General features: G+C 43.5%; 2 protein-coding genes across 3 annotated transcripts in view; both read left to right on the plus strand.

The window, feature by feature from the left end:
- The window catches only part of LOC309491375 (uncharacterized protein), a 45,232-nt gene extending 37,097 nt beyond the window's left edge, over nucleotides 1-8,135 (plus strand). Inside the window, exon 10 of the mRNA XM_082190404.1 lies at nucleotides 47-8,135. Coding sequence (XP_082046530.1) covers nucleotides 47-102 — 56 coding nt within the window. The 3' untranslated portion in view covers nucleotides 103-8,135. The remainder of the gene's footprint in view (nucleotides 1-46) is intronic.
- On the plus strand, nucleotides 3,231-8,824 carry LOC309491374 (uncharacterized protein). Of its 2 annotated transcripts, XM_082190403.1 has the most exons (3): nucleotides 3,231-7,442; nucleotides 8,213-8,232; nucleotides 8,610-8,824. In XM_082190403.1, the coding sequence occupies exon 1, from the start codon at nucleotides 3,417-3,419 to the stop codon at nucleotides 4,875-4,877; it is 1,461 nt and encodes a 486-aa protein (XP_082046529.1). In that variant the 5' UTR covers nucleotides 3,231-3,416; the 3' UTR covers nucleotides 4,878-7,442; nucleotides 8,213-8,232; nucleotides 8,610-8,824. The 2 variants fall into 2 exon arrangements, with proteins under 2 accessions (XP_082046529.1, XP_082046528.1); XM_082190402.1 differs by having other exon boundaries at nucleotides 8,213-8,823.
- Nucleotides 8,825-12,292: the final 3,468 nt, after the last annotated feature.

The raw sequence follows: 12,292 nt of genomic DNA on the forward strand, positions 1-12,292 counted from the left end.
TGATAAAAACACATACGAGAGGTCAGTCAATGCTTTTATTTTGCAGGGAGGAAGGACTCGAAGCACCCAGAGGAAATAGAGATGCCGACAATATTACAATAAAATACTGATGAGTTTAGAGCAAATCTGCAACAATCTTTAAAATAGCAAAAACTTACAGAGGATTGTTTATCGTTTTATTTTCTTCTTCTCAGAAAACAAAGAAAAAACTCTGATCACCCTGAAGAAATAGTGACACCAAGTTTAGATTAAAATGTGTTTTTGTTTTTTTTTTACAAATAAAAGGCCAGATTTATTTTCATTAACATCCCAGTCAACACGTTGATCTCACAGTGATCTCTCCATATGATCACAATGTGAGTCACAGTGAGCTAAAAGTGTAACTCACAGCGCACTCACTGTGTGATCATATTATGGCCACAATATGAGGTCACCCCAGCTAGAAATGTTATTGGACATGAACTTCATCGTTTAGACGTCAAATTTGGGTTGAAAATTAAAATTGGGTTGACGTCTAAACATTTGATGTCAGGTTTCAACTTCATTAAACAACTCCACAAACAGCATTACCAGCTTCACTTATTACTAACCAGATTGACTTTATTTCTATGGGGTTAGAATTGTTGCATTATTCCAAATAAATAGATTCATATTCACAAATAAATGTAAAGAGTTTCACAAAAAAATTATGTGAAGGGGGAGGAGAATTTATACATGTGTCAAGTTTAGTCGATAAAACACTTCCGCATAGGATACACCTGTGATTCCTCGCTCATGACTCCTCTGGAGGCCTCCTCACTCCTCGATCCTCACTCCTCGATCCTCGACTCCTCGCGGTGCAATCAGAGAATTAAGATGTCCTTCAAGATGGCTGAGCTCGATCGGTTTCCGGGTCATAGGATGGAGGACAGAGGAGAGAGGAGACGAGGGGGGATATTGAGATGCACCCCTAGCGTCGACATTCAGACAAATACACAAAGAAGTGGACTCCACCCACCGTTTACTCAAGCCAATCAGATAACAGCCACATTGAGCTGGTCAATCGTAGCACGTTCTCGCTACAACCAATCCCGTTTGGCTTTACACTTTGGGCGTTCTTGCTCTGAAATAACTTTGCTCATTCATCATCTGCATTGGCTCAAATAGGAAGTGTAGCCTATGCGTAAGGCCCATAAAATCGCTACAGCAAAAGAAGTTTAAAATTTGGATTTTGTTAGAATTAGACCATTAGACTGTGTATCAAGCCAAGCCACAATTTTTATGAGCCTTGGAAAAAGCCAGAGAAACAGCGCTTTACATCTCGGTAATGGGAACAACGCGTTATGGAAGCGTCACGTTATTCAAGATATAACAGAAAAGCATCAATAAGTAGCTGACTAATGAATAACTGGGTTCAACCTTGTGATAAATACATGAGTTTGTGTAACAGGTGAAAGGGAAATTACTGTCACACAACAGCCAACAGCTTTTCCCACTTCTTCAGTCAAGGAGTTTTAATGTCGCATAAGATCAGCTCCGTGGTTCTAACAATCTATAGAGCATTATATATAGAATTTTAAATATTAAATACCTGTATTACGATTCCATTTGTTTGTAGAGAAGATATAGGTGGGTTCTTTTTAAGCGTGTGACAGGTTGTTGCATTCCAAGAGATATCATGCATTTAAAAGTGAAATATGCCCGGCAAGCGATGCATTTATTGATCGGTTAAAACACTTGATCACACAAATAATATTTCATATTAATCAGACTTAATAGTTTTTTATGGTAAAAGTAACTTACAGCATCTAAAGTAGGCTAAATGCATAGATGTATTTTTCAGCATTGCAAGATATTTATTTGCAGCATCCAACCCCAGTACACACTGATGCTGAGGCTCGTACTGTTACATTTGGGTGGTCATTTGGTCATTTGGCTCATATTTGGTATTCTACATGCCATTTACTTATGTCCTATATCTATTTGTCACTGCGATTGTGCTTTAAAAGGCAAAATCTTATGTTCTGTAATTTCTTACATCGTGTCTACACCATGCAAGTCTATCTACACTGGGCAAAGCGAATGTGCAAATCATTTGTCCTCGTGTAATTGCGTGTAGTAGCCGCTACTTCAGAAGAACGGGCATCCGTTTACTGTCAATGAATCATCGTGTCGCGCTGCCCCGTAATATAAGTACGATTAAAAACAGACGTCAAGTAGGGAAAACTGTGTTAACATTTCAAACACGCTAGTTTTAACCACACAAACAGTTCAACTCAATTTGAACGAAGCGCCCAAAGATTAATATTGCTCCTTTCAAGGGTGCAATAATCAGTTCCCGCCCAGAGTGTAAAGCCAAACGTGATTGGTTGTAGTGAGAACGAGCTACGATTGGCCAGCTCAATGTGGGCGTTATCTGATTGGCTTGAGTAAACGGTGGGTGGAGTCCACTTATTTGTGGATTTGTCTGCACGTCGACGCTAGAAGTGTTTCAAAAGCCACAGATGCGTGAGGGGATTTACAAATGCACAAGAAGCAATTCACAAATGCGTGCAGCGATTTACAAATGCACAGAAAGCGGTTCACAAATAAATGCCAGGCACAGTTGTGTTTGTAAAATAAAACATTTGTAAATATTTTTTTATTTGCAAATCTCATTTTATGTATTTGTGATTTTTTTTTTTTTCATTTTTGTGAAACTCTTTACATTTATTTCTGGATCTTAATCTTTTTATTTGTGAATTTTATATTTTTTTGTGAAACTCTTTACATTTATTTGTAAATATGTATCTATTTATTTGGAATAATGCAACCATTCTAACCCCATATATTTCTGTCATATGTGTGGAAAAGTTCTTATTGAGATTAACAGAGGTTTAGATGTTGATGATTTATTGACATTAATAGTTTGGTTTGATGTCATCATTATGATGCTCAGTGTTTGCTTTAGTTGGGCAGTTTGACTCTTGATGTTTTAATGTTAGTTTTTCTCTGGCTGCTGGAACTGTGTGTTATGGCAAGAACAGTAAGAGAAAATGTGATCAGATGATGTCAGCTACGTGATGATAACGATATAATCATCATGTAGTGCTCTGATCAGCTGATCTCTTCTAGACTGTCATGTGTGTTAATTTCATATCATTGATTATAGTAATGTTTCTACAGTATGACATCCAAAAGTGTTTTAATAAAATAAACTGTATAATTTTGTAAAATGTAGAATGTTTTCTAAAGCTACCGTATATGTTCTAGTTCTAGCAAGAAATGGAAGCTTTAGCTAAGTTCTGCCAGGAAGACTCAATCACTACGTCACTTATTACCTTCATCTCTATCCAATCACGTCTTCATACTTTCTGTATAAAAGATGGTACTTACTCATGTTTGAGTTCGCAGATGCCGACGCGACATCAATTGATTGCGTTCACTGCTAACCAACAATGTCCAACGATACCCCAATCGTCTGCGACTACTCAGACTCTGATGACGAGTTTGTTCCGCCCTCTCCTCTTCCAACACGGCGCAGCACGCGCCTCCAATGCCGTGACTCGCTATGGGCAGCGTGGTCTACGGAGGACATGTACAGTACTCTGGAATCAGCTGGCATTCCCATCAGCCAAGGTCTGTCCAGAGAGGATCTTCTTCTTCTCGCCCAAAATACTCTGGGTAATCCACCGGAGTCCGTCACTAATATCGCGACTCCTTCAGCGCCCGGCCATTCAAAGCAAGCCGGCAGAAAGAGAACAGCCAAATCATCGTCACCTCATCCCGGTAAAAGAATTACGCCGCACGTTCGGGCAACTGTTCATCCGGATATCACCGAGCCTGACGGATTTAACTCTCAACTTCTCCAAGCGGTCCAAAGCCTCTCTCGAACTGTCAAAGGGCTCGAATCGAGGATGTCAAAGTTCGAACACTCTACTGCTATCTCCAATGATCCGAATCCGGCTATCAACTTCGCAGTAACTCCCCAATTTCGTCCTTCTGCCAGCGGATTAAGCGATCCTTCGAGTTTCGCTTCTACCTCTTCAGCCCCGTCAACTTTTCTTCAACCTGCTCAAACTCCATTTCAGGATGTTTCCGCTCCACCTGAAACTTCATCATTTAACCTTTCGACAGCAGCCCCTGCCCAGCTATTCGGTAGGCGTTTTGTTTCTCCAGCCGCTGCTACGGTGTCTCCTCACATCAGAACAAACATCATCCAAGGTAAAGATTTAAACCTTGCTTCACTTTTGCTTCCTTCGCCTGCGGCTGACAGGAAGGTGGTTGACTGCGGTGACGTGGCAGTCTTGCTTAAAACTTCCGATCCCAGATTACAACGGAATCTTACATTCGCAGAATTCGTTATCGCTTTCAGCATATTCAGAGACGTTCTGTGTCAGGTTTTTCCAGATCGAAGGGAAGAGCTGGATTTGTATTTAGCTATGATGGCAGACTTCAATCAACGTTACGGCGGTACATTATTCTACGAGTACCATAAATCATTCTCCGCCAAATCAGCTTCCTTCATTTCGCTTTTTAACTCCAGACTGGATTGGTCCGTGACTGACACCGAACTGCTCGTCCGTCATTTTGGCGGCGCAAAAACGCTGGCTTGTAACATTTGTAGCGCTCATGGACACTCGGCGTCTTTCTGCCCCAAAGCTCTCGCCAGCCAAGAACCGCGCGCTGTCCAAGGTGCTGATCACGTAAGGCCTGCATATGACAGAAAGAATCGCTTAATCTCAGAACACAACGGCACCTTTATTTGTAACAATTTTAATGAATCTGTCTGTTCTTTCTCTCAATGTAAATATGAACACATCTGCAGTTTCTGCAAGGATCCGCACCCGAAATCGGTCTGCCCACGCCGGTACAAACCTCCAATCCGAGGAAAAGCCCCAATTCGAAAAAAATTCTGAAAAGCCACCCTTCTACTCCAGTTAATGTTCCTAAACTCTCTAGCTACCTTTCTTCTCACCCCGATCCGACTTTTGTCGACTATCTAATCACCGGTCTGTCTCAAGGGTTTCGGGTGGGCATCCTTTCCAATCTCACCACCTCTTTCATAGGAAAAAATTTGCAATCTGCTATTACTGAACCAGAAGTGGTTTCTAATCTGCTAGAGAAAGAGATAAATAAAGGTTATATCATTGGCCCTTTTGCTTCCCCTCCTTTTTCGCCTTTTCGCATTAATTCCATCGGCGTCGCAACACGGAAATACTCCGGTAAAAAACGTCTTATCTTCGACATGTCATCCCCTCATTCTGATTACACAGCGAGTGTAAACGAATGCATACCTTTAGCACCTTTCTCTCTACATTACGCCTCGGTCGACAATGCCATCCATCTAATTAAGATAGCCGGTCAAGGTGCTTGGCTAGCTAAAGCAGATATCACTGATGCTTTTAAAACCATGCCAATCCACCCCTCTGACTGGCCACTCTTCGGCGTTAAATGGAATTCCAAATTGTATTTTGCCTTAAGACTAACTTTCGGGTGCAGGAGTAGCCCTCACATTTTTAATAGCCTTTCTGAAGCGATGTGCTGGATCCTGCTGAATGTCAGCAAGCTCCCTTTCGTTCTCCATTTGCTCGATGATTTTCTGTTAATCGATTTTCCATCTCCGCAATCTTCAATTCTGGACATTCTTAAAATTATCTTTAGTGACGTCGGCATTCCTCTTTCTGCGGAAAAAACTTTGGGACCCTCTACCTCATTAGAATTTCTAGGGATTACTCTGGATTCAAATCTAATGCAAGCATCTCTTCCCCCCGAAAAACTTTCAAGAATCAGGTCTTTCTTGGAATCTTTTCCCTCCCTGCATTCCATATCAAAGCGCGATTTGCTTTCGCTACTCGGACACCTAAATTTCGCCATGAGAATCATACCGCAAGGCAGGGCTTTCATCTCACGTCTGTTAACTCTGGCCCATTCCGCAGAAAAACTAAGCGATCAGATTCAACTAGACAAAGGTTGTTTGTCTGACATTCAATTCTGGAAAAGATTGCTTAACGATTGGAACGGCATTTCTTTCTTCTACAACGACGATTTTGAATCATCGCTTCAACTTCAATTATTCACTGACGCAGCCCCTTCCATCGGGTTCGGGGGGTTCTTTCAAGGACAATGGTTCGCAGAAAAATGGCCTAACGACTTTCCTAAAACAGCATCCGACTTCATTTCATCCGCGCTTTACGAGTTATATCCTATAGCCGTTGCCAGTGTCATCTGGGGCCCACAGTGGTCACGCAAACGTATCACGATGCTCTGCGATAACGAAGCCACAGTCGCCATCATTAATAAAGGTAGATCATCTTGCAATACGATCATGCCTTTTTTGAGACGGTTAATTTGGCAATCTGTCGTTTTTAATTTCATCATTAAAGCTGAACACATACCCGGCCGCTGCAATGTTATTGCTGATTCTCTCTCTCGATTTCGATTTCAGACTTTCAGACAGCTGTGCCCATCAGCCAGCCCGGATCCTGCAACCTGCCCTCCCTTAGCAGACATGATACTAAACTAAACGACCTGCTTACGTCAGTGAAACATTACATTTCTAAAGGCGTCGCTCCCTCTACACTTAAAGCCTATACGTCTGCATGGTCTGCTTTTCTTATGTTTTGCTTCTCCTTCCAAATTTCCGTTTTTCCTATTCTTATTTCGACCGTTTGCTCCTTTCTCGTTTTTAACTTTGAAAATCGCAATCTTAAAATCTCTTCTATTCGCAGACTCCTCGCTGGCATCCAATTCTACGCGAAATATTATAATCCTAATTTCCAAAGCCTTTTTTCTGAACCATCCGTTCGTTTACTGCTTAAGGGGTTAGCTAAATCTTCCAACAAAATAACAGACAAACGCCTGCCAATTTCCCTGCCTTTATTGCATAGACTAATCATTTCTGTCCGCAATGGCCTTTTTTCTGCATACCTTAACATCCTTCTAGAGGCAGTGTTTCTATCTGCCTTTTATGGGTTTATGCGTCCAGGGGAATTTACTTCAGAATCTAATAAATTCGATCCAGCCCGCGGCATTTCCTTTTCTGATCTACGCTTTGGACCTAAATTCTTCACACTATTTCTTAAGCACTCTAAAACTGATGCTCAAGGTTCCGGCGTCACTTTAACACTGTCAAAACTCGATAATAATTTCTGTCCCTTCACAGCTATGGTTAAATTTCTTAAAATCCGGCCTAGAACTTCTAAATACGCACCGCTATTTATATTACTGAACGGAGCACCCCTTTCCAAAGCTTGTTTCAGAACTCACTTAACCACTGTTATCAAAAGCTGCAGCCTATCCCCCTCCCTCTATACCGGCCATTCATTCAGGATCGGGGCAGCTACCGCAGCAGCTGAACGAGGAATCTCAACGTCAGCTATTAAGATCATGGGCAGATGGTCTTCTTCAGCATTTGAATCATACATCAGACCCGATTCAAAAACCATCCTCGAAGCCCAGCAAGCACTCCAATAACAAATCAGGTAAATTTCATACAATACTGGTGGTGGTGTTACGATAATGGCCTTGCGTGGCCTCGTCTCCATGTCTAATAAAAAAAAAAAAAAAAAAAAAAAAAAAAAAAAAAAATTATATATATATATATATATATATATATATATATATATAGCTACAGCCATATGGTATCGTCCGTACGGTCTATCAAGGCCTTTATGCTAGGTCTAACGTTATATCTGTGTGGTCTATCGAGGCCGTGTACGTCTGGCCTATCGTGGCTATTATCTGTGCGGTCCACCGAGGCCTGTATATGTCTGGCCTATCGTGGCTATATCCGCGTGGCCTACCGAGGCCTGTATATGTCTGGCCTATCGTGGCTATATCTGTGTGGTCTAGAGAGGCCTGTATATGTCTGGTCTAATGCGGCTATACCTGCGTGGTCTATCGAGGCCTGTATATGTCTGGCCTATCGTGGCTATATCTGTGCGGTCTACCGAAGCCTGTGTACGTCTGACCTATCGTGGCTATATCTGTGCGGTCTACCGAGGCCTGTGTACGTCTGGCCTATCGTGGCTATATCTGTGTGGTCTACCGAGGCCTGTATATGTCTGGTCTAACGTGGCTATATCTGCGTGGTCTAACAAGGCCGTTTAGGTTCGGTTAATAAAAAAAAATAAAATAAAAAAATAAATAAATAAATAAAAAAAAATAAAAAAAAACATAATCAAACATAGGTACATAAAATCCATCTTACGTTCATCATACTGACTATGTTAACTCCTTTTCTATCTTTCAGAAAATCAGGATTCACGACCGGTGCGTATGCTTTTCATCTATCAATTTTTGGGGGGAGGCTGGCCCCGTCCCGGTGGTTCTTAATCCACCTTCTTTTGGGGGTCGGCTGCGCCCCTGCCTTCGTCTCCAGGCAGGAGATGCAGATCCGCTACCCTCGGATTACGAGCTATGGACGGGGCCTACGCCAAAGAACTTTACAATGCTTGCCGGGCTGCCAATAAATATATGCTTTGTTACATCACTTTATCTTCCGAGTCTTTCTGGTAGAAATGGAAGCTTTAGCTAAGTTCTGCCAGGAAGACTCAATCACTACGTCACTTATTACCTTCATCTCTATCCAATCACGTCTTCATACTTTCTGTATAAAAGATGGTACTTACTCATGTTTGAGTTCGCAGATGCCGACGCGACATCAACCTCCATCCTCCCCACCACCACCAGGATGGTCCTGTCCATACCTTCTAGGGGGGTCGGCTGCGCCCCTGCCTTCGTCTCCAGGCAGGAGATGCAGATCCGCTACCCTCGGATTACGAGCTATGGACGGGGCCTACGCCAAAGAACTTTACAATGCTTGCCGGGCAGCCAATAAATATATGCTTTGTTACATCACTTTATCTTCCGAGTCTTTCTGGTAGAACTGATATGAATGTAAATGAATGTAAACACTTTACTTTTTGCATCCTTTTCCTTCATGTGAAAAAACTAAAAACAAATTAGCTTTAATGCAGTGCACATATACAGACAGCCTACACAACCTTCTAAACAGAATGTCTCTAATTGTCCATAAGGCCAAAATAAAAGCAAATGTGATCTTCTTGATTTGCACAATATGTTATGCTTGTGTCTCTTGTGCATGGATACATCCAGAAAACATTTTCGTGGAGTTGTGAAATGTGGAGCTTTTAGGGTTTGGAGCTGTTATCAGTCCGACTGGCAGGAGTGTGTAGTGGGTGTGGCCAAACTATCGCATATCACTATCACGTGCAATCAAAACTTTTCATCTCGCAAGCAAAGGTTTTAGCCACGGATGGGTAAACTCGGTCCTAGAGGGCCACAGCTCTGCAGAGTTTAGCTCCAGCCCTGATACACTCTCCTCCCTGTATCTTTCTAGTGTAGCGTCTGGACCAATCAGACACACACTAATTATTCATTATATTTAATGAATAATCCAGCAAACTCACTCTCCCAACAAAGGTCTATGAAACTTCCCCCGAAACTAACATCCCAAATGAAGTGAAAACACTGGCAGAACCCGGTGTCCTGTTACAGGACACAGTAAGACTGATAAGAATACTTTTACGACCCCAAAAGGAATTTCCAGAGAGTTGGGACACTCACTTAATTCTAGCTGAGGACGAGAAATAAACCCTGTTAATCCTATATATTCTATATACTGTATAACCACTTGAGAAATGTATAAACATTTATCTAATTTTCCCATCTCATGATTTTCCTTTTATGTGGTTTGGCCTATGTTTTCTTGTAAACTCTAATGGGTTAATGTTTCAAACTTTGCAAACTATGGTTAACCAAAAGCATGTTTTGCATGTTTGGTCTCTATAAACTCCAAACTTCGTCCCCCATTTGTTAATTTACATTACATTTTGCTAACTTTGTGACGCATTAGTATTATAAGAATCTTGAAGATTCTTCTCTTAACCCTCTGGGGACTAAGCCCTTTTTGGTCAGTTTTCTCTATTTTTACATTTGGGCTTATAAACCATGTAATGGAGATGGAACACCATGTGTTCCCTTTCGAAAGCTACAATCGATGCTGCACTGCTCAGCGCATTGGGAACGTCTTTAATCGTGACCAGCTGTGAATATTGTGTGTAACACGTCGATAGAATTGACCCGGAGGTAATATAGCCTCGGTCGGTGACGTCATCGGCGCGCTCCCGCGACACGAGGCTATAAATAGATGAGCCACAGGTGCATCATCAGGTCTTTTGTTTTCAGACCATTACTGTGCAGTGTGTGCGTCAAAAACTCTCTCTCTACCTTCGTTCTGATACAGATCTGTTGCTAGGAGTTAGTTTACTTTTTCTCTCTCGTTACATCATAGAGTTTAAAAAGTAAAAAAAGAAGTGAAATGAGTCAACAAAGCAGTAAGCGTTGTGTTCCTCCATGCTCCCGTCCTATGTCTGAGCTGGATACACACGATTATTGCTTTGTTTGTTTGGGGGAAGAGCACGCGGTACAGGCTATAGAGAAGGGCGGGTGTGAGCAGTGCGATCAGCTCACAGTTAAGATGCTCCGCGCCCGCCTGAACTATTTCCAGTCCGCACCCACATTACCATTGTGGGGCTCTCGCATGGATCTGCATGACGAGCAAGAGACGGGTCCGTCCCTTTCGCTTGCTGCGTCACCAGATCCAAACATCCCTTCTCGTGATTTCGAAGCGCGCTCCGGTGCTTCTTCGGTTCATGAGGGGGATGATATATCTCTTGGTTCGTCAGATCATAACGAGCAGCCACCTTCTGAGCATTCCACTCGTGATAAGAAATCTGTCGAGGAATTGCTAGAGGTGGTTACTCGCGCGGTGGCCAGGTTACAGCTTGACTGGCCACGCGACCAAGAGACCCCCAAACCCAGTAAGCTTGAGGATAGGTTTCTGTCCGGTGGCAGGGGGGAGAGAACATTACATCAGTCTCTCCCCTTTTTCGAGGACCTCCATGACGAGCTGTCTAAGTCATGGAGTAAACCATATACTTCTCGCGTTTTTGTGCCCTCGACGTCGACTTTTTCGACTATCGTGGGTGCGAAAGCGCGGGGGTATACGGAGATGCCTCGGGTTGAAGAGACGCTCGCGGGCTATCTCTCACCCGAATCAGCATCTTCGATAAAGAAACCTACCCTCCCCACTAAACCCTGTCGTATTACATCATCGTTAGTGGGAAAAGCTTATCAAGCTGCAGGTCAGGCTGGTGCTGCGCTGCACACTATGGCAGTGTTACAGGCGTACCAGGCTGACCTGTTGAAGGATTTGAGTGCGGGCAGTACGATCGACGAGGAATCTTTCACGGAGCTTCGTCATGCCACAGATCTGTCTCTCCGTGCGACCAAGCACACGGCCCGTGCCATCGGCCGTTCTATGTCTGCTTTAGTCAGCACGGAGAGGCATCTGTGGCTTAATCTGACAGGGATTAAAGAGAAAGATCGATTGTTTCTGATTGACTCTCCTATATCTCCATCTGGGCTGTTTGGTGACTCGGTTAACACCGTAGTCACACGCTTTAAGGAAGTCAAGAAACACGAGGAAGCGTTCGTTCAGTTTCTTCCTCGCCGCACTCAAAGGGAGGGGCCGTCTGCCACCCAGCCCCGCCCCGGTCCTTCAAAAGCCAGGGAGGTGAAAAAGCAGAGCGTGGCGAGTCGCGCTCCCCCTCAGAGAGACTGGAGGCAGACTCGCCAACCTCCCAAGTCAGACCTCAGGACTATTATCAATAGAAAGAGAAAGTCCTGATGGTCTGGCGCCCAATCTAGTGGGGGTAGTCCCCCCGCGGGATGGGGCGCGTTCAAGAACTATTCGTCCCTTCCCGCTACCCTCACAAAACCACTCCATCCCCGCCACCTCTCGTGCTTCGGGGGGCAGCAGTTTCCAGCGAAATATTAGATGTTCCGTCGTTTCCGGCTGTCATTCCGGACACGGAACATCTGATATCCCCTCAAAAGGAAGTATTAAAATGAATACCACTCTCAGAAAGTCTGGCAGCGTGGAAACTTCTGCCGGGCGTTTCTGCGTGGGTATTAAGCACAGTACAGTTAGGATACAGAATCCAATTTATTCGTCGTCCTCCGCGTTTCAACGGCGTGATTTTCACTACCGTGAAACCGGAGCAGATGCATGTACTGTCGCAAGAGCTGCAAACTCTTCTGAGCAAAGAGGCCATAGAACGTGTTCCTCTTCCAGAGAGGGAGTCAGGTTATTACAGCAGATACTTCCTAGTACCCAAAAAGGATGGGGGGTTACGTCCAATCTTAGATCTTCGAGGCTTAAACCGCACAGTCAAAGCACTCAAGTTCAAGATGTTAACCGTCAAGACGGTCGTGTCGCAAATACAACATCACGATTGGTTCGTCA

The sequence above is a fragment of the Leuciscus leuciscus genome (assembly GCF_965113295.1).
Source record: "Leuciscus leuciscus genome assembly, contig: HAP1_SCAFFOLD_179, whole genome shotgun sequence".
Lineage (NCBI taxonomy): Eukaryota > Metazoa > Chordata > Actinopteri > Cypriniformes > Leuciscidae > Leuciscus > Leuciscus leuciscus.